The following is a 26,580-nucleotide window of genomic DNA, read 5'->3' on the forward strand; positions in this document are numbered from 1 at the left end:
TGAGATGGTAGGGCACACATCTGTGCCATAATGAAGATACATCAGTGCGGTATTCCCTTATTACCTCATATTCACAGACAAATACCAGACTGAATGACTATTTGCCAGGGATGTTGTAAATGTTGTAAATAACACATGTGAGCATCTTGAAAGCTTTGTCTTTTGTGGGGTGAGTGCTCATGTGTCTGTTAGTGTGTGGGTATATGTGTTTGCTTAAGAGCCATATGGTGAAATGAAAGCACGCTGGCAGTGTCTGTACAGTGTCTGTAAAAATGATGAAAGACGGTTGTAAATCCAACAAGGCCAAGCAAACAAGGCTTTCCATGGCCGACGCTCTGCTGTGATCCTCTGTGATCCAGGTTTTGAAAATCTGTCTTCATACATCATATATGACATCACCATTTTTTCCACAAAATGTTTGTCTTTTATTTTTCATGGAATGTGTGGTTCATTAATGCCTTGGGCTTTATGAAAGCAGACAGAGTATATAAGTGTGAGCTCACTGCTGTTCACCCTATCTCTACAGGGGCCCGCGCAGGAAAGAGAACGAGTAGCACATCCTGATGCCGGAGCAGAACTGCTCCTGCTCAGTCTCACGCTCTGTCACGACCTTTCGTCATCACTCAGACATCCTCTTTAGGTAATCAGCATATGGAGCTGGGAGACCTGTCTCTGAGAATGAAGACCTCCGGTATAAAGAGAGCACTCTCTTTTCAGAGGCCTGTCAGACACACCTCCCAAGACAAATTGAAGAGAGAAGCATGCAGGGTGGCCATCTGCAGTGTCTGCTATTGTCTCAAGTGAGGAAGGACTCATTTTTGGCTTTCCACTCTTGCATAACTTTCTGACACATTGCTGTTAATGTATTTTTAGCATTAAACACAAGTGTGTCATTGCAAAAGAAAAAAAATAAGCATTTCTAGAAGTGACCAATAAAAGCACAGAGTAAATGTATATACAAATAAATATAGCCTGTATACACAAAAGTCTTTGTTTCCATCCATTTGTCACAATAATAATGTTACTTCAATCATGACAACTCTCGGAAGATTTTTAGCATGGTAATGGAGTTGACAATGTTAATGTATTTGGTCTTGGTGGAATAGATCTGCTACGCTTCTGCTGAATTGCTGCTGCTGTAGATTGTTGCTGTTGTAGATTATTGCTGTTGCTGCAGAGCAAGTACAGGAACTTGCTACTGCCAATACATAGGCTGATACGCTGCTGGGAGTAAGACATAGTGCTGCTGCACAACAGCATATATCAATAACCCATAGCAGATCTATAAAGGTGGAGCTGGGGAAGGTGGAGGGTTTTAGACGAACTCTGAAGCGTCCTGCAAACTGCTATAGTGAATGTAACCAGCCATTTAAATGTGTGAGCAACAAGCTCATTGGCTGCAGAAGTGACATGGACCAATCAGCTTGTGCCAAGTAGTGAATGCTGTAATTATCATCAGCTTGCGTTAAGGACCCATCAGCCTGCGCCATCTAGAGTTTCATGACTGAACTATGTATTTATTCTCGATTCTCAATTTAATGGGTTTTCAGATTTCATTTCGGCAAATAAACAAAAAAATAAAGCAAATATTTTATTGATTTTTTTTTTTTTTTTTTTTTTTTACTGTGCAAAGAATCAGATTTCCATTTATTGCATTTTCAGCATCTTTGTGGCTGTGTTTAAATGCTGCACTTGATTTTTCTCTTGTTTTAAACACAAAACTGGATAAACTATTCAACCATTACTGTGCAATGATTAGAACCAGTTGTTTTTAATAAAAAGAGAACAGCCTGCATACGTAATAATAAAATTTTCCATGATTTATAACCAAAAAAACATTTTCTTCATTGCTTTAATACCATAATCTTTGTCTTCATCCATTTAATGTTTAATAAATGTAATAAAATGTCTTGTGTCAATTTTATTAGATTTTTATGAGTTTAGCCTGGTCCAGTCTAATTCTTAAGTGTGTTTTGTAGCTTTCAGGAGCTTTAAAAGCTCGTGCAAACTCTAGTTCCTTTAATGACAGCCCCTGTAATGTGTGCTGCCAGTTATGTGTGCTGCCTTTTAAGTGAAGGAGTGACGGGCTTGTAATTTGAGAGTCTGACCGGGGGTATTATTATCTAAACCTAGCACAGAGTCTGAACGGTCCAGATGTTGAAACGGACACAAGGAAGGACACGGCGAGGGTTTATGTGGCGCACGCCTGTTGATTTTGCCAAAAACACAGACAGGAAAGGGGATAGGAAAGTTGCTATCCCAAACTGCGGTCGTTTCTGTGTGATTTAGCTGTTTCTTGTCGGGATTGCTCGGCATTTCACGCGCTGGACATGCGTGGGGCTGGAGCAGGAGGGCTTGTGTAAAGTTTGAAGAGAAGAGCTGAAGGTAGGCTTCTATTGACTGTGATAAGGCAGAGGTGGGTATGATGGCTTCCCCTCTATTCATACTGATAGCCTGTCTGGTCTCATTGCGTCTCGGAGGAGCTTTCTTTTCGGGACCCCTTTACCCGGAGATGTCCAATGGCACTTTTCATCATTATTTCGTACCAGACGGCTACTACGAAGATAACGACGATCCCGAGAAATGTCAGATGCTATTCAAAATGACCGACGATCGCAAATGCACCCTGGACGAAGACCAGGACTCGGTGATCCGGGACGATTTTACCATCATCAAGCGGCACATCGAAGACGCGGCGCGTGTGCTCGAGGGCATCGGGAAGAGCATCTCCTTCGACCTGGACGGAGAGGACAGCTATGGGAAATACCTGAGACGGGAGACGACCCAGATCAGCGAGGCGTTTTCCAACTCCGAGAAATCTCTGCTGGAGCTGGAGGTGAAATTCAAACAGAGCCAGGAAAACGAGCTGAAAGAGGAGCACAAGATCAGCGACGACTTCCTCAACATGATCGTGCACACGCGCGACGTGTTGAAGGAGACACTGGACATCTCGCTGGGACTGAGGGATAAGCATGAGCTGTTGTCACTCATCATCCGGAGTCACGGGACCCGGTTGAGCCGCCTGAAGAACGACTATATGAAGGTGTAGAGGACTGTTTGTCTGCCTTCAGTACGCAGGCAAATATCAATGGCAAGGCGTTTTAACATTCATTTCTTAAAATTAACTATACTGTATGTTACTTGTACTTATTTTTAGTAAATGGCTAATTTCATCAACTGTAATCTTTTCAGTTTGCCTAGAAACCATAGGTAGGCTACTAGTAGCCTATCAAAAAGTCTCCTGTAGTAACTATCTAAATAGTCCTGATTTACTTCTACTGTACTGTATTTATTCACGGAAAATACCTATTGTTGGACACTAGTATCTATCACAGTTGTTACTAGTAATAAGCTTATTTACAACCTCACTAGTTACAGAGCACACACTGGTCTAATAAATAGGTCCTAGTTGTATTCAATTATTGACCTACTATGAAACTAGAATATTTCAATAGTTACAAGAACAAAAGTACAAAAGGAATAGTTACTATTAAAACTAAAGTAGGTATGCCAGCACAAAATGGAACTCATACAGTACTAATCAGAAGTGAAAAGTTGATGTCTGAACCACAGATCCCTATAGAATTCACTGGAAAAAATAGGAAAATATTCAGAATAGTTTCTTGTCACTATCACGATAGTGAGTAGCAGAAGAGAGTTATTAGATGTAAAATATATTACTTACTAGAAACTAAAAATAAGTACTAGTAACAAAAATATACTGTTCATTTTTAAGGAATACATTTTATTTCTCTTTAGCTACTTGGCAACAATGATGCAGCTACTTTGTGCAATAAATGAAAGCCAGTATTCACTTAATAGCAGCAATCATACATGATGAACCGCCATTAAATGCTTTAAACTTGGCAATATTACTGCCATTGAGTATTTAATGACATTTGCAGCTTATGGTAATACGACTGGAATCTCAGTCTAACCAATATGGAGGTTTTACCTCTAAGAGGAGACATACAAAACTGAGTTAGATTCAGTGTTAGGTGTTCAGTGTTTTCACTATTTTCTCAGATAATGATGTAGGCTGTGTTTGTGGAAACATTTGCTCATTTGCATTGGCATTACTTGAATGTTTCAGAAAATTCATGTTGGTTAAACAGAAGGAATATAGTTTTCATTGTACAAATGTTAGCTGTCATATTCATATTTACATTATTATAAAAGCATGTAGACCTACTTGGAATAGTTTTTTAAACATTCAGTTTGACAATCCTCCAAAAGATATATGGCATGGACATATTAAAAACATAAATTTTATTATTATTGCTTCCTATGATACATTCGGAGGAACACATTTGCTCTTCTTTGTACATGTCATGTTTTGTGTGCCCTAAGAAATCTATATATTTTATAATGAGCTTTTAAAATATTAAACTGTGAGTGTTTATATTTATGAAAAAGCTTAGCAGTATTCATTTTATGAAACTGTGTGTGTTGCATTAAGTATTCTTGTAATCCTCTGAGAAGTAATGGGAAAAGTACCATCTGGGATGACATATTCCGGACAAACCAAGATGACTGCGGGCAGGAATATTGGACTTAAAGAGTTCTACCATGTGTAGTTCCATTCCTGAGATATATGTTGTGTTTATTCCTTTTTGTAATAAAAATCTTCAAGGTAGTTTGTGTGTGTGCTAGAGAACCGCATCGTTTAAAAAAAAAAAAAAATTTGGACTGATCTGGTGATCCAGTCAATGATCCAGTTAACAGCTTACTGGAGAGGGAGATTGTCAGTGAATTATGAATTTTGGTCTGTTTTGTAAATCTATATTTGTGTGTACCATATTTATGATACATTTATGGTGTTTTGGGGTTATTTTAAAGCTTTGAAGCTTTCTAAAATAATTCCAACATTTATGTTAACACTATTCAAAGTCCTTAAAACTTTGAATTTGCAATTTGTCAATTGACAGGATTATATTGAGATGAAATAGACAATATTTAGAAATACAATATTTTTTTGCCATAAACCACTTTGTGATAAATGAATTTGAATTATGTTAAGAAATTAGCAGTAGGCATGCAGGTGTCACTTTGCCTAATGTTAAAGCAGCTGTTCACAATGGGAGTTCTCCTCATAAACATGCATTACAAGACATCCAGAGATTAGAAACTGTTGCTATAGTGGGTGATCTTTCAATGAGTGTGTGAGTGTGAGAGAGAATAATGATAAGGCACAACCAAAAACTATATTCAATATTTTACTAAATAAAAAGTAAATGAATTCGGAATGTAAAAAATAATAGAGAGCTATTTGTAGATTCTCTAAATTGTTAATTGGTCTGTTGTGTACTACCCTTAACTGCCAATCAATCCTTCAAGCTAAAGATGTACTGATCCAATAATCGTCCTTAAAAAATATGTTGAATTAATAGGCTGAAAAAAGACACCTGGGCTAAATTTCAGTAATCAGGCATGCTGCCAAAGGAGCATGTCTGTCTGTGGCGTGTACAGTGGATATAAAAAGTTATGCAGTTAGCTTTTTCTCTGAAATGTCACTTTGGTTTCCAGTGGGATTGCAGGTTGTAATGTTTACGTTAAAGGTGAAAAAGTTCTGATATGATTTATATTTGTTTCATTTTTTTACATAAAAAATAGTTGTTTTAACATGGGACATCTTATATCCAGTGTATATTGCCATGATTGTGTAATCAAATATTGTGGTCTTCAAATAACATTATTTATACTGATGTATAATGCAGTTTAATATCTACAAATGCATATTGCGTAGGCCTACATATTCATTTAAATATGTATAGTAATACACATGACAGCTCCAATAAAATGCAGTTACAAAAACAAGAACAGTTGTCAAGCAAAGCTGCACGTAATTTTGGCTAAGTGTCAGATCCAGTGCAGCGCACACATCATGATGATTACAGTGTGTGTGTGTGTGTGTGTGTGTGTGTGTGTGTAGCAGCAGCAGCACAGCGCTATAGTGCATGTGACCCTTCACCCACTTCCAGCGCAGCGAGTTCTCACGCTTCTCAGCACTATATAAGGCTGAAATAACCGCGGCTACATTATCCACGTCTTCACGGTAAGTGCCATATGTCGTTTTTCCTTATATCTCATCAGATTTAAATAACGAAGATGAAATATAGTGGCTGAATTCTATGTAATAAACGGAAGTTCGCGTGTATCTTGCCTTACGAAACACATTTAGATAGTGTTTATTATGCGCGTCATGCTTGTGACTTCCTAGTGGAGCGTGTAATATTTCATCAAAGAATACCTGTTGGGTAAACTTCCTTTTGTCAGTTGGTCCACAGTTCATTTACTAAAGCGCGCTAGAAAGAGGATGGGTGCTAAAAAATACAAAAAAAATAACAAAGGCAGATAAACATTTAGCATAAACATTTAGCTATCAAGTCTAAATAAAGACAATACATTTTGAAGTTGGTTGATTTCTGTTACATGGCAACTACAATGTGTGTGTGTGCACTTGCTGTCGTAACGTTGCAGCAAATGTGTTTGTTTGCAGGGGGAATGGAGTGGTGACCTTTCACCTACTTCTGTGTTCCCTGAGACATGTAGGTCACATGAGCTAAGGTGCTTCCATATTACATAACCAATGCTCATAGGTCTGTTTAGGATGCACTGAACATGTTGTTTATTATATTAATTTTATTTAATGAACCCACAAATGTGATTATTGCACAACTGCCTAATAGACAAGCTAGACCTATGTATTTTATTTTTATGACCTATGCCATTTGTAATGTGTGAGGAAAATGTTAAGCTAACATTTTAGATAACATATAAAAAATGGAATTTGTAAAGCCAAAAAATACTTACTTTGTATTATTATTAAGATGACTGTGTATCCTTTTTCTATACATCATTAGAATAATATAATAATGTTAGGTGTATAAATCTCACAAGAAACCACAGCTGTCAACAGAATAAAATAACTGGGATTAATGGATTAATAATTTGACATTCTAAATTTACATAAAACAATTTGTTTATATTATTGTTTGGGTTATGAAACGCAGCACAAAGGTCCCCTTGAGTATTTCTTTGAAGTGGTACACATGTAAGAGTCACATTCTTCTTACTAGTGCAAGTAGAATTGAAGTGCAGAGTTCAGTAAGTTTTAGTTTGATTAGTGTCGCAGTGCTAAAGTTATTAAGTCACCTTAGCCCTGGATTAGCTCGCTTTAATCTTGGTTACTTTGATGTAATACTGTTTGTATTTAGTGTTGTCAAAAGATAAGCAACCTGACAGTCATTCAGATAATTCAGATCTGGATGACGTCTTTGCATTAATCATTCATCAAGAGCTGACTCAGCTTTTCGCTGTCAGACCAAGAGCACAACGACCTGTCAGGCTGTCACCTGCCTTCTGTAAGAGAGTTTTGCAGGGAACAAGCCTAATAGGAAGAGAATGCAAACTTGCTTGAGAAACTTTACATTTCATTTTCTATTTAATGACTGTTCAAATGTTTGGGGTCAGGTAGACTTTTATTTTAAAGAAATGAATACTTTTATTTAACAAGGATGCATTAAAAGGGACAGTAAAGACATTTATAATGTTACAACAAAAATTCTCTTTCACATAAATGCGTTTTTTTAAACTTTCTATTAATCAAAAAATCCTGGAAAAAACTGTTTTCGCAAAAATATTATACAGCACAAATGTTTCAACATTGATAATAATAATTACAAATACTTCTTGAGCACGATAGCAGCATATTAGAGTGATATTATATGTATTATGTGACACTGAAGAAAATTCAGTGCTGAAATTCAGCATTGCCATCACAGGAATAAATTACATTTTAAAATATATGAAAAAAGAAAGCAGTTATTTTAGTATTGTAGTTTGTTAATTGTAGTTATTTTTCACAAAAATACTGTATTTTTGATCGAATAAATGCAGCCTTGGTGAAAATCAGAGATTGCTTTAACGGTACAAAACGGTACAAAAACATTAACGGTAGTGTAATCATTCTGCAAGCAGTTTAACGACTATACAGCAGAATCCATTTTAGTTTCTTTGCAACTCCTTATTATGTCAAAAGTTTTACAGGTATTCAGTAACCAGTTGAAGAAGGTACATCCTTAATGAGAATTCTTTATGAGAAAAAAAAAAAAAAAAATCAAAATAGGTCATAATAGTTCATTGTTAAGATTTGTTTCATTTTAAAAAAAAAAGATTCTTAATGATTTTGCAGTTGTGTGATAGCTGTGTGCCGTATGTTTACTTTGACACACCTGTGTGCTGCTTACATCAATCATACTCAGTACATTCTGCTGTGGTGAATCATTATTAGGTGAAAGGGTATGTGAAGGGGTGTGGATGTTATATGAACACAATAACCTCATACTTTCTGCATCCTCAGACTAGCAGCAGCTTCTCACGGATCAGGATGTTGTCCTATCTTACTCGCTGGGTGTCCAGAGGTGCTTTCCAGGCACTGAAAGGGACAGGCAGTCGCCCTCAACTGGTCAAGACGCCTCGTATTGGGAATCAGACACTGGCAGCGGCTCCTCTGCCCTTCACTGGGGGGAGTCCAGGAGTGAGGCAGGCCCGGGCACTGGATCAGGAGAGACTGCTGCAGATTGATTGGGATGATGGGAGTTGTAGTTTGTATCCGTTCACCTGGCTGAGGGATAATTGCCAGTGTCCTCTCTGCACACTGCAGTCAGCTCAAGCACGCAAACTGCTGCTGTCAGATCTGGACGTGCACACCGGAATGGACCAAGTACAGCTGATGGACAATAAGGTTAGTCTTGATAAGCAAAGCTTAAAGGGATAGTTCATCCTAAATAGAAATTTGTTATCATTTAGTCATCATCGTGTCATCATGAATAATGTTCTCCTGAATGTTTTGTAAAAAGATGTTTTGCAGAATGTCCACACTGCTTTTTTGAATATAATGAAAGTAGATGGGGACTAAAGTTTTTGCATTCTGTAAGCTTAAAATAAAGGTAGTCCTTACGTGTGCTGTATTACAGGTTTATTCACTGCTAACTTTCCCATCAACTGTGGTGCTTTTATGTAATTTTTGAAGCTTGGTAGGCTTGTCTCCATTCATTTTTATTGTATAGCAAAGAACATAGTCCTTTAAAGCTGCAGTCTGTAAGTGTTGCCTCTTTGTCGCCATCTCTGTTTGAAATATGCAATTGCAGTTATTTGCAGAATTATCATCTTTACGTGGGTTGTGCTTCGGCATGGCTCCTCAGCGCGGATGAATCTAATGTTTTCTGTCAGTCACCACACTGGTGTGGATACTGTACTTCAGAAACACAGATTCTATGTCTTGGAAGTATGACCAAAATAAGAATTTTCACTGGAAAATGTCATCTGAACAAGTATGAACAAGTCATCAGTACAACATGTCTGCCACTTTTGTTCTGACCAACTGAGGGGAAAAAAGCATTACAATAAATCGCCAATGGTGATTAAATCTAACGACCGCTTAGCTCGGATCACGTCAGACCATACAAATTGTTATTATTGTTATACTTTGTTCTCAAATTGTTAATGTTAACAACATCAGCATTGCATGACTGTGTATTCAGTGTGTATTAGCGTTACCTGTAATTTTCAATTTCTGTATCCACTCCGCAGTCCGAAGTCTTTTGCTTTTGACTACGGGTGAATCTCCAGTTGTCACTGATGATTGTCATTTGGACTTTTCTGGATTACAATCCACCATCAAATTTATAAGTTTAATTATTCCAGCTGCTGTGTGAAAAGACTATAAATGATCCGCCACCTGCAGCATCCTCACATACCATATAGCCTACTAGCTGGGACTCGTTCTTTATGTAAACAGATGTGACGTAATGACGCAAAGACAAATGGCGGCACGCTCGAATTTCCCACGGAAACCCACCAGTACCGATTTCATTAGAAAACATTATTACAAGCTTATCGTTGTGAATCGGGCTAAGGTAAGGAGATAGTTTTAAACACTGGCTGGTTATGTACTTGCTCAAATTGATTTTGGATAATTTTTAACCAAAAAAGTTACGGACTGCAGCTTTAAGTATGAAACGAAATGAGTGTGAGTAAAAGAGAATTTTAATTTTTGGATGGACTATTTCTTTAAACCTGACTCTGTATTTACCTGACTCACATTTACTGTTGTTCGGTGAAATTTTGCAAGCAAAATCCAGTGATTTAAATAAGAAAATAAACCAGTCATTCATTTTGTGTGAAAAAGAAGGATTTCTCCTTGCAGGTTTCGCATCAGGTTCAAATTTGTCACACAAATTTGCTGCACTGACCAACAGAAAGCTGCTTGGTTTTAACGTGACTTCTGTCTGTGCTATGGTTCATACATTGCTAAATATTAACAATGGACAGTGGACCTTTTTTGCCTGTAAAATTTAATCTACATTTTATAATGTGACCACACCAAAAGACTATATCTTCTGTAGTATTGCTGGTTAAGACAGTTATGAAGTCTGGTGGGGACTCCAGCACACAGTAAATATAGTAAGCAGCTATGCTGGTCTGGTCTTTTCAGCCAAGTTTACATGCAAGTCATTGTACACTAATCCTTAAACCTGTTTTTATGAAACTCATTGTAGGTGTCCATAACTTGGCCTGATCAACACAGTAGTGATTTTGATCCTGACTGGCTGAAGAAACGGTGTTTTTCCTCTGAGGCGAGACAGGCTCTGCAAGAGGAGCTCTTCCTCAATGGTGGGTTCATCATCATCTGTTTGTCTTCGTTGCCATAATCTTTGTATTAGCCATGTCTCTTATTTACCTAGAGTATATACATCTCTAATCTTACTATGGTTTATAATGTATGGCCATTATTAAGGGAAGTATTCTATATAGAGACCTGGAGACTCGTTTTATTTTCTGTATGAAACTTATGCGTAACTTACAGTTACGCAGCTGAAATGCTGTCAGCTTGCTGATATAGTTATGCTCTTGATTAATTTACATACCTCTTGAGTGTGGGGTGAATACGCCCTGTATATCTGTTGATATGAAATTAAAAATGAAATTTGCTTGATGCTTTCAGTTTCATTTTCTGAAATGAAATGAAGACTGGATTGGTTTTGTTTTTAATTTAGACAACAATTTTTAGGATAGCTTCATATAAAGTTGAAATGCACTCATGTAGGCTAATATCTGTGCATTATTTGAATTAATCTGTGGCGCGTGTGGTCTGGACAGCAGTTACTTTTGTAGTGTGCAGGCATGTCTCCCCAGAACTTGAGTGGAAAGACTTTTTCCACTTCCTGCCACATGGAATAGAGATTTAAGGCCATTTGAGAAGAGTGAGCTGTTGTGCTTCTACACCACTCTTGAGGGATGCCGTGGTTGGAGCAGATTGAACAATGTGTCTGCCAGAACAAGCATCCTGCACATATTTGCGTGTCTTGAGATTTTAAGATTAGATTTTCAAAATTAATGCATGTCATTGGGGCTTTGAAACAGATTCTGCTCACCACAAATATTCTTTAGTTTTACAGATCTTACTGTTGTTTTCAACCTTGTGATTAAAGTTTAGGAAATTATGCTGCTGTTTAGTTTAAAGGCACAAAAGGCATCCCCTTGTGCCCCCTAAAGCAGTGAAAGACAACCAATAAATTTCCACGGTTTAAAGCATAGACTACACATCACAAGTGTCTGCTTCTAGCTGAGGTGTAAAACACACAAGGCTTGCATGTGTTTAACAAAGCTTCTTAACTAGCACATAATATGACAGTTCTGCCCCTTGTTTTAAGACCTCCCATATAAACTTGCTTCAAGAGGCCTGTAAAGCACTCACCTCGCTATAATACGTCTGTCTTGGGCAGTAATCTATCATTAGCCATTTCCTGATTGGTTAGCACCAGTTGTAGACAACTAATGTGCCCTCTATGGTGTTACTTAATCTGTTTTTTTTTAAACTCTATCCATACACTACTGTTAAAAAGTTTGGGGTCAGTCATTTTTTTTTTTTTCTAAAGAAATAAATATATATTTTTATACACATTAAATTGATCAAAAACAACAGTAAAGACATTTATAGTCTTACAAAAGATTTTTAAATACATGCTTTTATACTTATTGTTAGGGCTAGAAAAAAATGTATCACAAATTCACAAAAACATTAAGCAGCACAATTGTTTTCAACACTGATAATAATAAGAAATGTTTCTTGAGCAGCAAATCAGTATATTAGAATGATTTCTGAAGGATCATGTGACACTGAAGACTGGAGGAATGACTGCTGAAAATTCTGCTTTGCCATCTCAGAAATAAACGACATTTTAATATAAATATATATATATATATAGAGAGAGAGAGAGAGAGAGAGAGAGAGAGAGAGAGAGAGAGCATAAGCATAAGAGACTTCTTTCAAAAAACATTTAAAAAATCTGACCCCAAACACACACAATCAATATGATGTGTGTTTGGGGTCACAAACACATCATATTGATTGTGTGTTTGGGGTCAGATTTTTTTAATGTTTTTTGAAAGAAGTCTCTTATGCTTATGCTCTCTCTCTCTCTCTCTCTCTCTCTCTATATATATCTATATCTATATCTATCTATCTATCTATCTATATATATATATATATATATATATATATATATATATATATATATATATATATACAGGTGCTGGTCATATAATTAAAAGTTCATTTTTTTATTGTAATTTATTTTAAAAAATGAAACTTTCATATATTCTAGATTCCCTACATGTAAAGTAAAACATTTCAAAAGTTTTTTTTTTTTTTAATTTGTTGATTAGAGCGTACAGCTAATGAAAGTCCAAAATCCAGTATCTCAAAATATTAGAATATTTACATTTGAGTTTCATTAAATGACCATCCCTACAGTATAAATTCCGGGTATCTCTTGTTCTTTGAAACCACACTAATGGGGAAGACTGCTGAATTGGCAATGGTCCAGGAGACAATCATTGACATCCTCCACAAAGAGAATAAGTCACAGAAGGTCATTACTGAATGGGGTGGCTGTTTACAGAGTGAAATATCAAAGCATATTAAATGCAAAGTTGACTGGAAGGAAGAAATTGGGTAGGCAAAGGTGCACAAGCAACAGGGATGACCGCAAGCTTGAGAATACTGTCAAGTAAAGCCGATTCAAACACTTGGGAGAGCTTCACAATGAGTAGAATGAAGCCGGAGTCAGCGCATCAAGAGTCACCACACTCAGACATCTTCAGGAAAAGGACTACCAAGCCACTTCTGAAACAGAAACAATGTCAGAAGCATCTTACCTGGGCTAAGGAGAAAAGAACTGGACAGTGAACAGTGGTCGAAAGTCCTCTTTTCAGATAAAAGTAAATTTTGCATTTCATGTTGAAATCATGGTCCCAGAGTCTGAAGGAAGACTGGAGAGGCACAGAATCCAAGCTGCTTGAAGTCTAGTGTGAAGTTTCTGAAGTCAGTAATGATTTGGGGGGGCCGTGATGTCTGCTGGTGTTGGTCCATTGTGTTTTATCAAGTGCAAAGTCAATGCAGCCATCTTCCAGGAGATTTTGGAGCACTTTATGCTTCCATCTGCTGACAAGCTTTATGGAGATGCTGTTTTACTTTTCCAGCAGGACTTTAGCACCTGCCCACAGTGCAAAAACCACTTCCAAGTGGTTTGCTGACCATGATATTACTGTGCTTTATTGGCCAGCCAACATGCCTGACCTGAATCTATGGGATATTTTCAAGAGAAAGATGAGAAACAGTCGATCCAACAATATACAGATGATCTGAAGGCTCAATAGTGCCTCAGCAGTGCCACAGGCTGATCACTTCCAGGCCACACTTCACTGATGCAGTAATTTGTGCTAGGAGCAAGTCATTTGCAGTAATATGTGCTGCCGACCAAGTATTGAGTGCACAAATGAACATACTTTAAAGAACTTGAACTTTTCTGTTTAGCAAATCCATTTTTTGATTGATCTTAGGAAATATTCTAATATTTTGAGATACTGGATTTTGGACTTTCATGAGCTGTACGCTCTAATCATCAAAATTTAAAAAAAAAAACTTTTGAAATGTTTTACTTTACATGTAGGGAATCTAGAATATATGAAAGTTTCATTTTTAAAAATAATTTACAATAAAAAAATGAACTATTTCATGATATTCTAATTATATGACCAGCACCTGTGTGTGTGTATATATATATATATATATATATATATATATATATATATATATATAATATACAGTGGGTACGGAAAGTATTCAGACCCCCTTAAATTTTTCACTCTTTGTTATATTGCAGCCATTTGCTAATCAGGCTAATCATTTAAGTTCATTTTTTTCCTCATTAATGTACACACAGCACCCCATATTGACAGAAAATCACAGAATTGTTGACATTTTTGCAGATTTATTAAAAAAGAAAAACTGAAATATCACATGGTCCTAAGTATTCAGACCCTTTGTTGTGACACTCATATATTTAACTCAGGTGCTGTCCATTTCTTCTGATCATCCTTGAGATGGTTCTACACCTTCATTTGAGTCCAGCTGTGTTTGATTATACTGATTGGACTTGATTAGGAAAGCCACACACCTGTCTATATAAGACCTTACAGCTCACAGTGCATGTCAGAGCAAATGAGGATCATGAGGTCAAAGGAACTGCCTGAAGAGCTCAGAGACAGAATTGTGGCAAGGCACAGATCTGGCCAAGGTTACAAAAATATTTCTGCTGCACTTAAGGTTCCTAAGAGCACAGTGGCCTCCACAATCCTTAAATGGAAGACGTTTGGACGACCAGAACCCTTCCTAGAGCTGGCTGTCCGGCCAAACTGAGCTATCGGGGGAGAAGAGCCTTGGTGAGAGAGGTAAAGAAGAACCCAAAGATCACTGTGGCTGAGCTCCAGAGATGCAGTCGGGAGATGGGAGAAAGTTGTAGAAAGTCAACCATCACTGCAGCCCTCCACCAGTCGGGGCTTTATGGCAGAGTGGCCCGACGGAAGCCTCTCCTCAGTGCAAGACACATGAAAGCCCGCATGGAGTTTGCTAAGACGGAGAAATAAGATTCTCTGGTCTGATGAGACCAAGATAGAACTTTTTGGCCTTAATTCTAAGCGGTATGTGTGGAGAAAACCAGGCACTGCTCATCACCTGTCCAATACAGTCCCAACAGTGAAGCATGGTGGTGGCAGCATCATGCTGTGGGGGTGTTTTTCAGCTGCAGGGACAGGACGACTGGTTGCAATCGAGGGAAAGATGAATGCGGCCAAGTACAGGGATATCCTGGACGAAAACCTTCTCCAGAGTGCTCAGGACCTCAGACTGGGCTGAAGGTTTACCTTCCAACAAGACAATGACCCTAAGCACACAGCTAAAATAACAAAGGAGTGGCTTCACAACAACTCCGTGACTGTTCTTGAATGGCCCAGCCAGAGCCCTGACTTAAACCCAATTGAGCATCTCTGGAGAGACCTAAAAATGGCTGTCCACCAACGTTTACCATCCAACCTGACAGAACTGGAGAGGATCTGCAAGGAGGAATGGCAGAGGATCCCCAAATCCAGGTGTGAAAAACTTGTTGCATCTTTCCCAAAAAGACTCATGGCTGTATTAGATCAAAAGGGTGCTTCTACTAAATACTGAGCAAAGGGTCTGAATACTTAGGACCATGTGATATTTCAGTTTTTCTTTTTTAATAAATCTGCAAAAATGTCAACAATTCTGTGTTTTTCTGTCAATATGGGGTGCTGTGTGTACATTAATGAGGAAAAAAAATGAACTTAAATGATTTTAGCAAATGGCTGCAATATAACAAAGAGTGAGAAATTTAAGGGGGTCTGAATACTTTCCGTATCCACTGTATATATATATATATATTATAAGAGGTTAGAGAGAATAGGTAATTAGGCTCATTAATAATGTAATTATGATTTAAGCCTTTTAATTCTAGTCATTGTTAGCCTTTAACCTTTTTTTGTTTTGTTTTCTTGAAAGTATACAGCTCACATTAGGATTTTTATGACCCAATGTTGTGTTGATGTAGTGTCCCATTTACAAGAGGGCACAAGTGTGCTTTACTGCGGTTTCAACATGTCCTGGTTCAGCTGACATCATGCACGCCATGACATCATGATCCTTCAGAGCACCAAGACCGCATTGTTCCCATCTAAATTCAAAAGAGCAAAACAGTCACATTGCTGCATTAGATGAAAAACAGTTCACCCTTCCCACACAGAAACAGACCACACTGACACAGACCAAAGATTAAGATGACTTAAATAACAGTTGAAGTAGTACATTTAAAACCTTATTTTTCCGAATGGTTTTTGGAAAACTAATGGCTGGACTCAAATGAGGTGTCTTACTTCATTTATTTGAGAAGTGCATAGGATTTGAATATAGGATGCTGCACACATGCAATTTGAGTTATTCAAATCATATAAATCCATTTTCCAAATCCCATTTGAAAATGATCGCTGTAAGTGGTTTGTACTCTGGTTGTGAGCTTCTGTCTGTCCTGTTCTTGGTGAACTCTGCTCTGCGCTGAGCTCTCAGCAGGGACTCTGTTGACAGAGTTTGACTGGACATAGCGGTCTGCCAGCAGCAGCCACAGCTTCACATTACCATAGCTGGAAAACTCACAGAGGCAATGCTGATGGAAACTGTTCAGACACACATAAGCTGACACCTTTCTTTTCCTGCGTGCCTTTGTGTGCATACATGTGTTTCCGTCTGTTTTAGAGACTGAAAGGGTCATTGAAAAATAATGTCAATTTTTATTAAAGTGTCTCAGAGGCCCCAGCTGGACAGAATGATAACATGATATTAATCACTGGCTCTGAAGTCAACATCAGCCCTGCCAGGAAACCATAGTATGTCAGTGAGACAGAGAATATTGAGCATTACACGCTTATAAGAGCTGAGCATTACTGACCTGGACCGACTAAACCACTTCACCCTGGGCCCAGTGCCCAGATCACTCGCTCTCACTTTCGATCAAATTCATTCCAGGGCCTTAGTATTAGTGTGAGATTTGTGGGTATTTTCTCAGCCTTGTGTGTTGGACAATTTTGGTTTTCTTTGCATTAGCTTGATTGCATGTTTATATGATAGCATATTCATACTTTTGTCAGTGTACAACATGATTGATATAGCAATAAGTTTTCCTCTCTTAGGGTTTTTATCTGTTTTCACTGCATTTTGTCATTTTGAAACTTTACATTTTATTATAACTATTGTTTGTATTAACATAATAGCATTTTAGTTAGTCAACTGGGTGACCAAGCTTCTTAAGCTGAACTCAAAGAACAGCATTTTTTGTGCTAGCAGTCCAGCTAATGTGCATTCAGTAGTAAATAAACGGCCGATGCCTCTATATGGAAAAGGAAATTCAGCAGAACAACAGCTGCCATAATGATTTCTCTGGTATTAACTTGCCTAAAAGGGTAATATTTTATTTCAGTTCCTCTAGTAACACCAAACAGAAATGCATAAATATCTACTGTTTTCAAACAGGTTTCTGAAACACTCCACGTCTTTTATTGTTCAAATTCTGTCATCCCACTACCATTCAAAATTTGGGGGTTGGTAAGATGTTTTTGAAAGAAGTCCCTTATGCTCACCAGGGCTGCATTTATGTGATCAAAAATACAGTAAAACTGTAATGTTGTGCAATACTATTTTAAAGGGTTAGTCCACCCAAAAATGAAAATTCTGTCATTTATTACTCACGCTCATGCCGTTCCAGACACGTAAGACCTTCGTTATTCTTCGGAACACAAATTAAGATATTTTTGTTTTAAATCCGTGAGGCCTACAAAGGGAGCAATGACATTTCCTCTCTCAAGATCCATAAAGGTACTAAAAACATATTTAAATCAGTTCCTGTGAGTACAGTGGTTCAATATTAATATTATAAAGGGACGAGAATATTTTTGGTGCGCCAAAAAAAACAAAATAACGGCTTATTTAGTGATGGCCGATTTCAAAACACTGCTTCAGGAAGATTCGGAGCGTTATGAATCAGCGTGTCGAATCATGATTCAGATCGCGTGTCAAACCGCCAAACTGCTGAAATCACGTGACTTTGGCGCTCCGAAGCTTCCTGAAGCAGTGTTTTGAAATCGGCCATCACTAAATAATTCGTTATTTTGTTTTTTTTTGGCGCACCAAAAATATTCTCGTCGCTTTATAATATTAATATTGAACCACTGTACTCACATGAACTGATTTAAATATGTTTTTAGTACCTTTATGGATCTTGAGAGAGGAAATGTCATTGCTCCCTATGCAGGCCTCACGGAGCCATCGGATTTCAACAAAAATATCTTAATTTGTGTTCCGAAGATCAACAAAGGTCTTACGGGTGTAAAACGGCACGAGGGTGAGTAATTAATGACAGAATTTTCATTTTTGGGTGAACTAACCCTTTAATATATTTTAAAATGTAATTTATTCCTGTGATGTTAAAGCTGAATTTTTAGCATCATTACTCCAGTCTTCAGTGTCACGTGATCATTCAGAAATCATACTAATATGCTGACTTGGTGCTCACGGTACATTTCCTTTTATTATCAATGTTGAAAACAGTTGTATTGCTTAATGTTTTTGTGGAAACCATTATGCAGTTTTACTATATACATTGATAAATAGAAAGTTCAAATGAACAGTATTTATTAGAAATCTCATGTAACATTTTAAATGTTTTTACTGTCACTTTTGATCAATTTAATGGAATTTTTGCTGAAAAAAGTATTATTTTCTTTAAAAAAAAAAAATCTTACTGACCCCAAACTTTTGAAGGTTAGTGTATGTGACTTCTTTAATTGGGGAAAATAACTTAATTGGTGGGAAGTTCTTATCTTTCAGTTGCTAGTCCTGAACTATATTGTCTCTGAAGTCTCTACTGTGACAATGTATCCAGTGGAACAGTTTTCTAAATTGAGAGTAGCTGAAAAGGAGGTGCAGGGCTGAAAAATACTTCCACTGCATAGAGGTCCAAACAGTGAATTAAAGGCATAAGTGTTCTTGCTCACACATGCACACTTCTCTAGAATCCATCTGTGGAAGTAGACATAAGAACCAGAGTTTTCCAGCAGTATCCCATCACCATCAAACATGCAGGCCCTCACACAGTGTTCTGACCAATGTGTTCTGGCCTCAACCCTGGCCTCAACACACACACACACACACACACACACACACACACACACACACACACACACACACACACACACACACACACACACTCAATCCTTCATTATTTAAAAAAAAGACACTAGTGATGGTTATACAGTAAGTGTGAAGTTTCTATCATGTGTTTATTTGCATTGTAAAATTGTCAGGGTGCTTAGAGAATGAGTAACAGAGATAGGAAAGCTAGAGAGAGAAACATGTTTAGCTTGGAAAAGATGTTAGCTACTTTTTGAGTAATGCTGACATCATTCCCACATAATTAAGTAGACTTGAGTCACTGTTGACTTTGCTTTGTAATTTGCCACTGACCGAATCTTCTAATGCAGAATTTCCCAAATGGAGGAAAATGGTTGAAAAGCAAATAATTAATCAAATCATAAAAATATAAAATTATGAAAATAAAAAATACAATTATTTTATTATGTATATATTATTTACCTGCATGTCATGACCATTAACAGACTTCAGAGAACTGTGAACATGCAATTATATTTTTACATTACTGAAATTTTAACTTCTCAGTTCTCAGGGGGTACTTCAGTAAACAGTTTAGGTAAGGGGCTTGGCTGAAAAAAAAAAACTTTGGGAATCCTTGTTCAAGTGTATATTTATTGTAGTTCAGGACCTCGGTTTTCCAGGAGTGGTCATGAGCTTTTACTAGCTCAGTTTAAGAGGCTGATTTCCATGAAATAAAAGAATTTAATTTCATTGGTTTGTGATGTTGTGTCTGTGTCTGTGTTTCAGAGCGTGAGTATTGGGATTCTGGTCTGCAGATCCCCACAGCAGACTTCGAGGAGGTTCTACATGATGACAAGGCTGCACTGGCCTGGCTAGAGGCTCTGCGACGCATTGGCATCGTCTACCTGAGGGGGGCGCCAGCGGAGCAGGGCCAGGTGGCCAGACTGAGCCAGAGAATTGGCTATCTCCGTCTCACCTTTTATGGGTATGGTTTGTAGCTTTGGCTGTTCTCTAATGAAAGCAATGGAATGTCTATATTTAGATTTATTGAACAATTGGATTAGTGAGCAAAGACACAAACAGAAGTTGCAAATACAGGCATTTTAATACTGCAGACTTATTAGAGAAATATTAGAGTAATAGGATTCATTCTTAATCCGCCGACATTAGTACTTACCTCGTGATCAAGAACAGTTTGGAAATCTTCTTGATGGTTCTTTAACTGACTGCCTATTTGTATAGTGCAAAAAGAACGCAAAAACATGTAGTCTGTCACTGTAATCTATATGAAAAATAATTTTGTGCATTACAAACACAGTGCTCACAGGAAGTACAGTAAGTTTCTCAAAAATACAGTTTCAGAAATTGTTCAACTGTTTTTGAACATCTGTGACTCACTGGGCAAACTGGGCAAAATTGCCATTTATGCCAGAACCATCATTCTCACTCCAAGAACTACAAAGAAAGACAAATAACCTGCTGCAAAGGGCACAAACCCATCAGTCATGGAAAATGTAATATGGTGTGATGAGTAACGAGGTCTGATCTTCCACCCTAATGCCTAACATCTTGACAGGTTTATAATTGACGAAATTAAAAAAGTCCTTTAACCCACAATGTCTGTTGAAAAGGTGGTTGGGCATCTGTAGTGGTATGGGCACCCGTCTCATTGAGTCTGAGGACTTTCTCCAACGGCCAAGGAGTACAAGGCCATTTAAAGGACCAGGTGTTTTGGGGGTTGGTAGTTTGGGAAAATGTTGGTAGTTTTGAGAAATATGTCTGTTCCTGCCACACACGTCTTGGCTATTGACTTGAGAGTAACGTAGTGTGTGAAATTGGCAATGCAACCATAGAGCCGGTCTATAGGACTGTTCCGTAAAAGATTATCACGGATATCACGGTATGAGTCATCTGTCTACACCATGATTTGATGAAAGCATTTCATGCTGTAGCTCTTGGCCAACAATCAGAACAATGTTCTGTTTTCAAAACTGTCTTTGAGGGCATCTAAATGAGAGATGGTGTGGTAGAGCTTTGCTTTACAGTCAGTTAAACTCGTTCCAATGCTCTAGATTTACTGGACGATGATTAGTGAGCTTAAAGTCAAACCATTTCAAACCAATGAAATTCTGATTTATTTTTTCTTGCCAGACAACAAAGCCTTTCATTAGAACATGCAGAGAACATTTTTTACAGGGACTGGAAATCATGGGCTAGGACAGACAGATAGAGGATCTGGAGAGAAGAGACAGAACAGAAACAGACACACTGTGAGCTTCTGGCTGTAATCACAAAGTCATGCATGTGAGCTCCCTCTCAGCTGACACCTGTTAAGTGACAGGCTAAGTGATTTAACACCATGCTAGCCCCAGGAGCTCAGTCAAACTGGCCAAAAAGCAGCTTCACCTGACCCAGAGTGGAACAAAAAAGCATTGTATCTGCCAAATCAAGACTTCACTGGCTAGGGATCTTCTGGTTGAAGGAGGAGACTGTGGTGTGACTCACATCGAGGATTCTGGTCTCTAATAGAGTCTTAACTTATCTTATTGAGACCACTAATCTGTTTTTTTTTTTTTTTTTTTTTTATAAAAAAGCCACACATACTCCTCTTCCATGACTTACATTCCTTACATTGTTTTCAGGTTGATAACAGGAGAAAATTAGAAAAATTAGTTAAATTTAGCCCAAAACTCTATACTATGCACTTATACTTATTGTGTCATCCAGCTTCACAGTCTGATAATCCAACCCATTCTACTATGTAATTCACGAGTTCACACTTACAAATAATCAGATAGTAAATAGCATGAGTAGTAGTATGCGTATTTGACGTGCTGTCTGAGGAGAGGGCTCCGAGCTCGGTATTTTGGCCCGAACCCAGAGTACTCCCCCCGTATTCTGGTTAGGAAAGTAACCAGGCAAGTGTGAGGAGACGGGGTGGTGGAGGGATGCTGTAAAACTGTTGAGGAATATGGGTGAGTCGACTGTGTCTATATATATATATAATATGCTTTCACTCATGCTGATTGGGTAGATATGTTGATTACTGATTGCTAACAGCTGGCTGAAATGACGTGATGATTAGTCAGATTATTTGAACGTTGCTCCTCCCGAATTTTGTTAATAAAACATCATTTAAAGCTGCGACTGTTGAGTTCATGAAGTGTCCAACACTCCACACTTCATTTTTTCAGTTAAATAAGTGCATCATATGGGTATTTGAAGTGCACTTTTTCTTTTTTGAATTTTCAGTATGAAGATATTACTTGCACTATTTATACTACAATATGGCATAGAATCGTGCAAATGGGACACAACTTTGTATTCAGAGAAACTATTAATATCTATTAAGTTTATTTTTCATACCTCATTGAACTTTTTAAAGCATAAATATGAAAAAAAAAAAGCCATTTGTCATTGGGGAAATTTAAGAAAAATAATTAAGATATATATAATATATAAGATTTATTTTATGAAAACAAGTTTTATTGTCTTACACCATTTTGTTTCTGAAAGTAAATTTGTTTTTATAAAAAAAAAAACAAGACACAAATACTGATTCAATACGATTACATTTATTTTACTTATTTATTTTTGTTGCAGTGAGCAGGTTTATCAAGAATTCACCACCAAAAAAAAATCACTATTAAGTTCTCGCAGTGTGTTGCCATAACAAAAGTGTCTGCTTTGTTCATTGCAGTGATTCCTTAGACTTTAAATTTACTCTCAAGATGGTACTAAATCAAGTAAGCATTTTACAGCTGTGGTTTCCTACAATAAACACATGGAGAGATGCAGTAAATCTTTACAAGCCAATAGTCACCTGTTCTTATCCATCGTCCCCTCTGTGCTTTCACAGACACACGTGGCAAGTGCAGGACAAGCCCATGGCTAACAATGTTGCGTACACTTCTGGAGAGCTGAGCCTGCACACAGATTACCCTGCTCTGCACCATCCACCTGGGGTGAGTTCTCTCTCTCTCACTCACACACACACACACACACACACACACACACACACACACACACACAGTATACTGTGATGAATTTTTCATTACGCCAATATATGCATTTTTTTTAGATCATGAAAGAACTTCCCTTCACTTCTGTGGTTTTTAAATAAATTAATAATTGCTCCTAAATAAATAAATAAATGTTGTGTGTGTGTGTGTAGGTGCAGTTCCTGCATTGCGTCCGTCAGGCTGAACAGGGTGGTGAGAGTGAAGTGGTTGATGGGTTTCACATGGCGGAGCAGCTCCGGAGGGAGGATCCTGAGGCGTTTAACATCCTCTCCTCTCTCAGGGTCGATTTCACAGACAGCGGTTCTGACTACTGTGACTTCAGCGTGCAGTCCAAAAACCACATTATAGAGTAAGACAGACTGTGATGCATACATACTCACATAATCACGCATAGCAAATGCATTGGATTATGTCTGTCACTTGTAATTATCATCATCATTGACTACATGTCAATAATATACTAAACAGTACCATCTCATGGTCAGCTGTGGAACTGAGACTCACATGAGCAAAATTTCTACAAATTAATGTTTAAAGGGATAGTCCAGGGAAATTCTGTCATCATATTTTTCACCCTAATGTTGTTCCACACCTGTACGAGTTGCTTTCTACAGTGTAACACAGAATTGTACTGGTTGCTTTTATAAAAGACACTATAGAGTTCTCATAAATCCTGATAGTTTTTAAAACAAACATGTCTGTATGTGCAGTGTGGACTCTGAGGGTCGGGTTGTGAGGATCAACTATAACAACGCCACACGAGACTCGGTGCTGGATCTGCCTCTGCATCAGGTTCAACTTTTCTACTCGTCTCTAAAGGCATTTGTGGAGCTGCTCAGCAGGCCTGAGAATGTGTTCACATACAGAATGGAACCAGGTCAATACTCTACCTATATCAGATTAAGATTGTTTTAACTCACATTTGTACTAATGTCAGAGTTTTTAAAAATGTTTACTAGAATTATTCCATAGTTGAAGTATTTCGAATTCTTAAAAGTTTCCCACTGCAGCTATACTTGTTACTGAACCAAATATGACAACATAAAAATTGAAACTTTTTTTGTACATCTAAATGCTGGTTGTTTATTTTATCTGATTCATTTCATCTCTGTGCAGGTGACTTGGTGACCTTTGATAACTGGCGTCTACTTCATGGCCGAAAGAGCTACCTGTCACGAGGTCAGATCTCAAGACATCTAGAAGGAGCATATCTGGACTGGGATGAGGTCATGTCCCGTCTCAGGATCCTCCGGAAGACTGTCCGTGGAGACATCTAGACATGTCTCTTCATCCTTCTCACTACAGTGACCGTCATGATAGAAGCAAAGTTGATTTCTGATCTGTCCTTTGGTGTTGTCTGTCATATTAAGTTTAAAAACAACTCAAGAAAGCCTTAGAAAGTTTTGGATTCTAGGGATAATTTCTATTGGCCATTTCAGTTTTGGCAAGTAGATATTTGTTCTTCTGTGGTTAGGGATAGTTCATCCAAAAAAAAAAAGAAAATTATCCCATGATTTACCCACTTTCAAACCATCCTAGGTGTAAAATATCCTTGCACTTTCAAGCTTTATAATGATAGTGAAGGGGGGGGCCAGATTTTGAAGCCCAAAAAACATTCATCCATCCATTATAAAAAATAATCCATACAGCTCCAGGGGGTTAATAAAGTCCTTTTGAAGCGAAGCGATGCTTTTTTGTGAGAAAAATATCCATATTTATAACTTCATAAATTCAAATAACTATACTGCACAAGTCGACTTGCACCAAATGAGTAACCTCTGAAGCGATGTATGACGCAGGATGTAGGAGTAGTGCAAGCTTTGACTCCTCTCGCTGTTCAAACAAATAGGGCTATGCGACAAACTCAAGCTCCTCTTCTCTTATATCCAAGTCTGACATTTTTTCTTTAAAAATTATCATTTTAGACTTCTAATTCATGACTGGTGTTTTGTTTTGCTCTATCCTCTGTGCTTCCGCGTTCGTCTTTGTTTCATGCGTTGGGTCAGAGGTTTTACTCTTCCACCGCAAATCGATGCGTACGGCCGTCTGCTGGAAGCTAGTTATTATAGTTAATAAAGTTTTAAATATGGATATTTTTCTTACAAAAACCCATCGCTTTGCTTCAGAAGGCCTTTATTAACCCCCTGGAACTGTTTGAATTATTTATATGATGGATGGATGCATTTTTTGGCTTCAAAATGTGCCCCTCCCTCCTCTTCACAACTATTATAAAGGAGCAAGGATATTTTTAAATACATGGAAATTATGGAACTATCCCTTTAATATATTCTTTTATTGTGGCCTTTTATTGAGGGGCTCTTTGAGTCTTCTGCACCTTCTTGCACTTACTGCAGTCTTTTTTTTTTTTTTTGCTTGACTTGTAATTTCTTTGATAAGGGACAGTTTTTCCTGTGGTGATTTAAACTTATTTTGAGTCTTATTACATCAATTACCAAAAGTGACAGTGAAATTTTACTAAATATTTAATATTTAGTGTGGACAAGTGCCTGAAGTATGGTACTAGACTGAACTAATACAATGGGTTTATTCTGAACCACCTATGTTTTCATCATTCATATAGTCTATGCTATAGAAAAGTGACATCTCTGATGGCTAAGCCCGAAATGGAACACTTTAAGGTTTAGTTTGATTTCACATATGGTGTCAACAGAGCTTAAAAAAAAAAAAAAGAAGGAATGTTTTAGCCAACCTCTGATTGTCTTACAGGGATTGTTCTATCGGTCAGTACTTTTCCATTTCCTCCATATAAATATTGTTCTAACACTACCATCATGGTTTATGGTACTGTTTAAATGCAGTAATTTTAATATTGATTTTACCAATATTGTTTATATTCTCCTCGAATTGCACTTAATTTTAGTGTGGATTAACGAACCATTCAATTTATATTTGCCTGTATTGTAAATAGTAGTTTGGACAATGATGGGCCATTGACCTTTGCAGAAAGAAAAATGTTTTCATGTGGCACAAAAATATTTATAAAGCTGATGTCCAAAACAAAGTATCTATGTTTTGATATATGGAGACTGGATAGTTCATTAAATTATGGTCAGTACTTGTATACTGATTGTCATGTGTCTTTGATACTTGAAAAGCCTCAAATATGACATTTTTAAAGAAAACTGGCCAATTTGTATAAATGCAGTAACAATGCAAATGTAGCTAGTGCAGCTATTACTTTATAAAAAAATGTTGGAGCTGAAGTGTTACTTGTAATGTTTTGGCAACAGATTTTTTTCTTTTCTCTCAAAATGACAATAAAATACATTTATAATATACCCAGATGACATATTTGTCATTCATGCACTTACACAAAAACTCAAATACTGTGTTTATAAATCATCTGATTATACCAGAGATAAGTTTGGAAGAAAAAACACTTGAAGCTGAACTCCAAACTGTAAAACAGTGATTAAATTATGATCAATATTTATCAGTTTTTATTTTATGATA

At 37.4% G+C, this 26,580-nt stretch overlaps 2 protein-coding genes across 4 annotated transcripts; both read left to right on the forward strand.

The window, feature by feature from the left end:
* The first annotated feature begins 1,939 nt into the window (after positions 1–1,939).
* Positions 1,940–4,636, forward strand: fibinb (fin bud initiation factor b). The gene has a single exon (XM_051898455.1). It carries the CDS (start codon positions 2,423–2,425, stop codon positions 3,047–3,049), a length of 627 nt encoding a protein of 208 aa, XP_051754415.1. The 5' UTR covers positions 1,940–2,422; the 3' UTR covers positions 3,050–4,636.
* A 1,242-nt stretch (positions 4,637–5,878) lies between these two features.
* bbox1 (butyrobetaine (gamma), 2-oxoglutarate dioxygenase (gamma-butyrobetaine hydroxylase) 1) lies at positions 5,879–26,405 on the forward strand. 3 transcript variants are annotated; one of them, XM_051898454.1, is made up of 9 exons: positions 5,958–6,055; positions 6,500–6,548; positions 8,363–8,746; positions 10,563–10,677; positions 19,871–20,069; positions 22,944–23,049; positions 23,259–23,455; positions 23,817–23,983; positions 24,223–26,405. In XM_051898454.1, the coding sequence occupies exons 3-9, from the start codon at positions 8,390–8,392 to the stop codon at positions 24,381–24,383; spliced, it is 1,302 nt and encodes a 433-aa protein (XP_051754414.1). In that variant the 5' UTR covers positions 5,958–6,055; positions 6,500–6,548; positions 8,363–8,389; the 3' UTR covers positions 24,384–26,405. The 3 variants fall into 3 exon arrangements, with proteins under 3 accessions (XP_051754412.1, XP_051754414.1, XP_051754413.1); XM_051898453.1 differs by having other exon boundaries at positions 5,979–6,055; positions 6,500–6,567; XM_051898452.1 differs by lacking the exon at positions 6,500–6,548 and having other exon boundaries at positions 5,879–6,055.
* The last annotated feature ends 175 nt before the right edge of the window (positions 26,406–26,580 follow it).

The sequence above is a fragment of the Ctenopharyngodon idella genome, chromosome 7 (assembly GCF_019924925.1).
Source record: "Ctenopharyngodon idella isolate HZGC_01 chromosome 7, HZGC01, whole genome shotgun sequence".
Classification (NCBI taxonomy): Eukaryota; Metazoa; Chordata; class Actinopteri; order Cypriniformes; family Xenocyprididae; genus Ctenopharyngodon; species Ctenopharyngodon idella.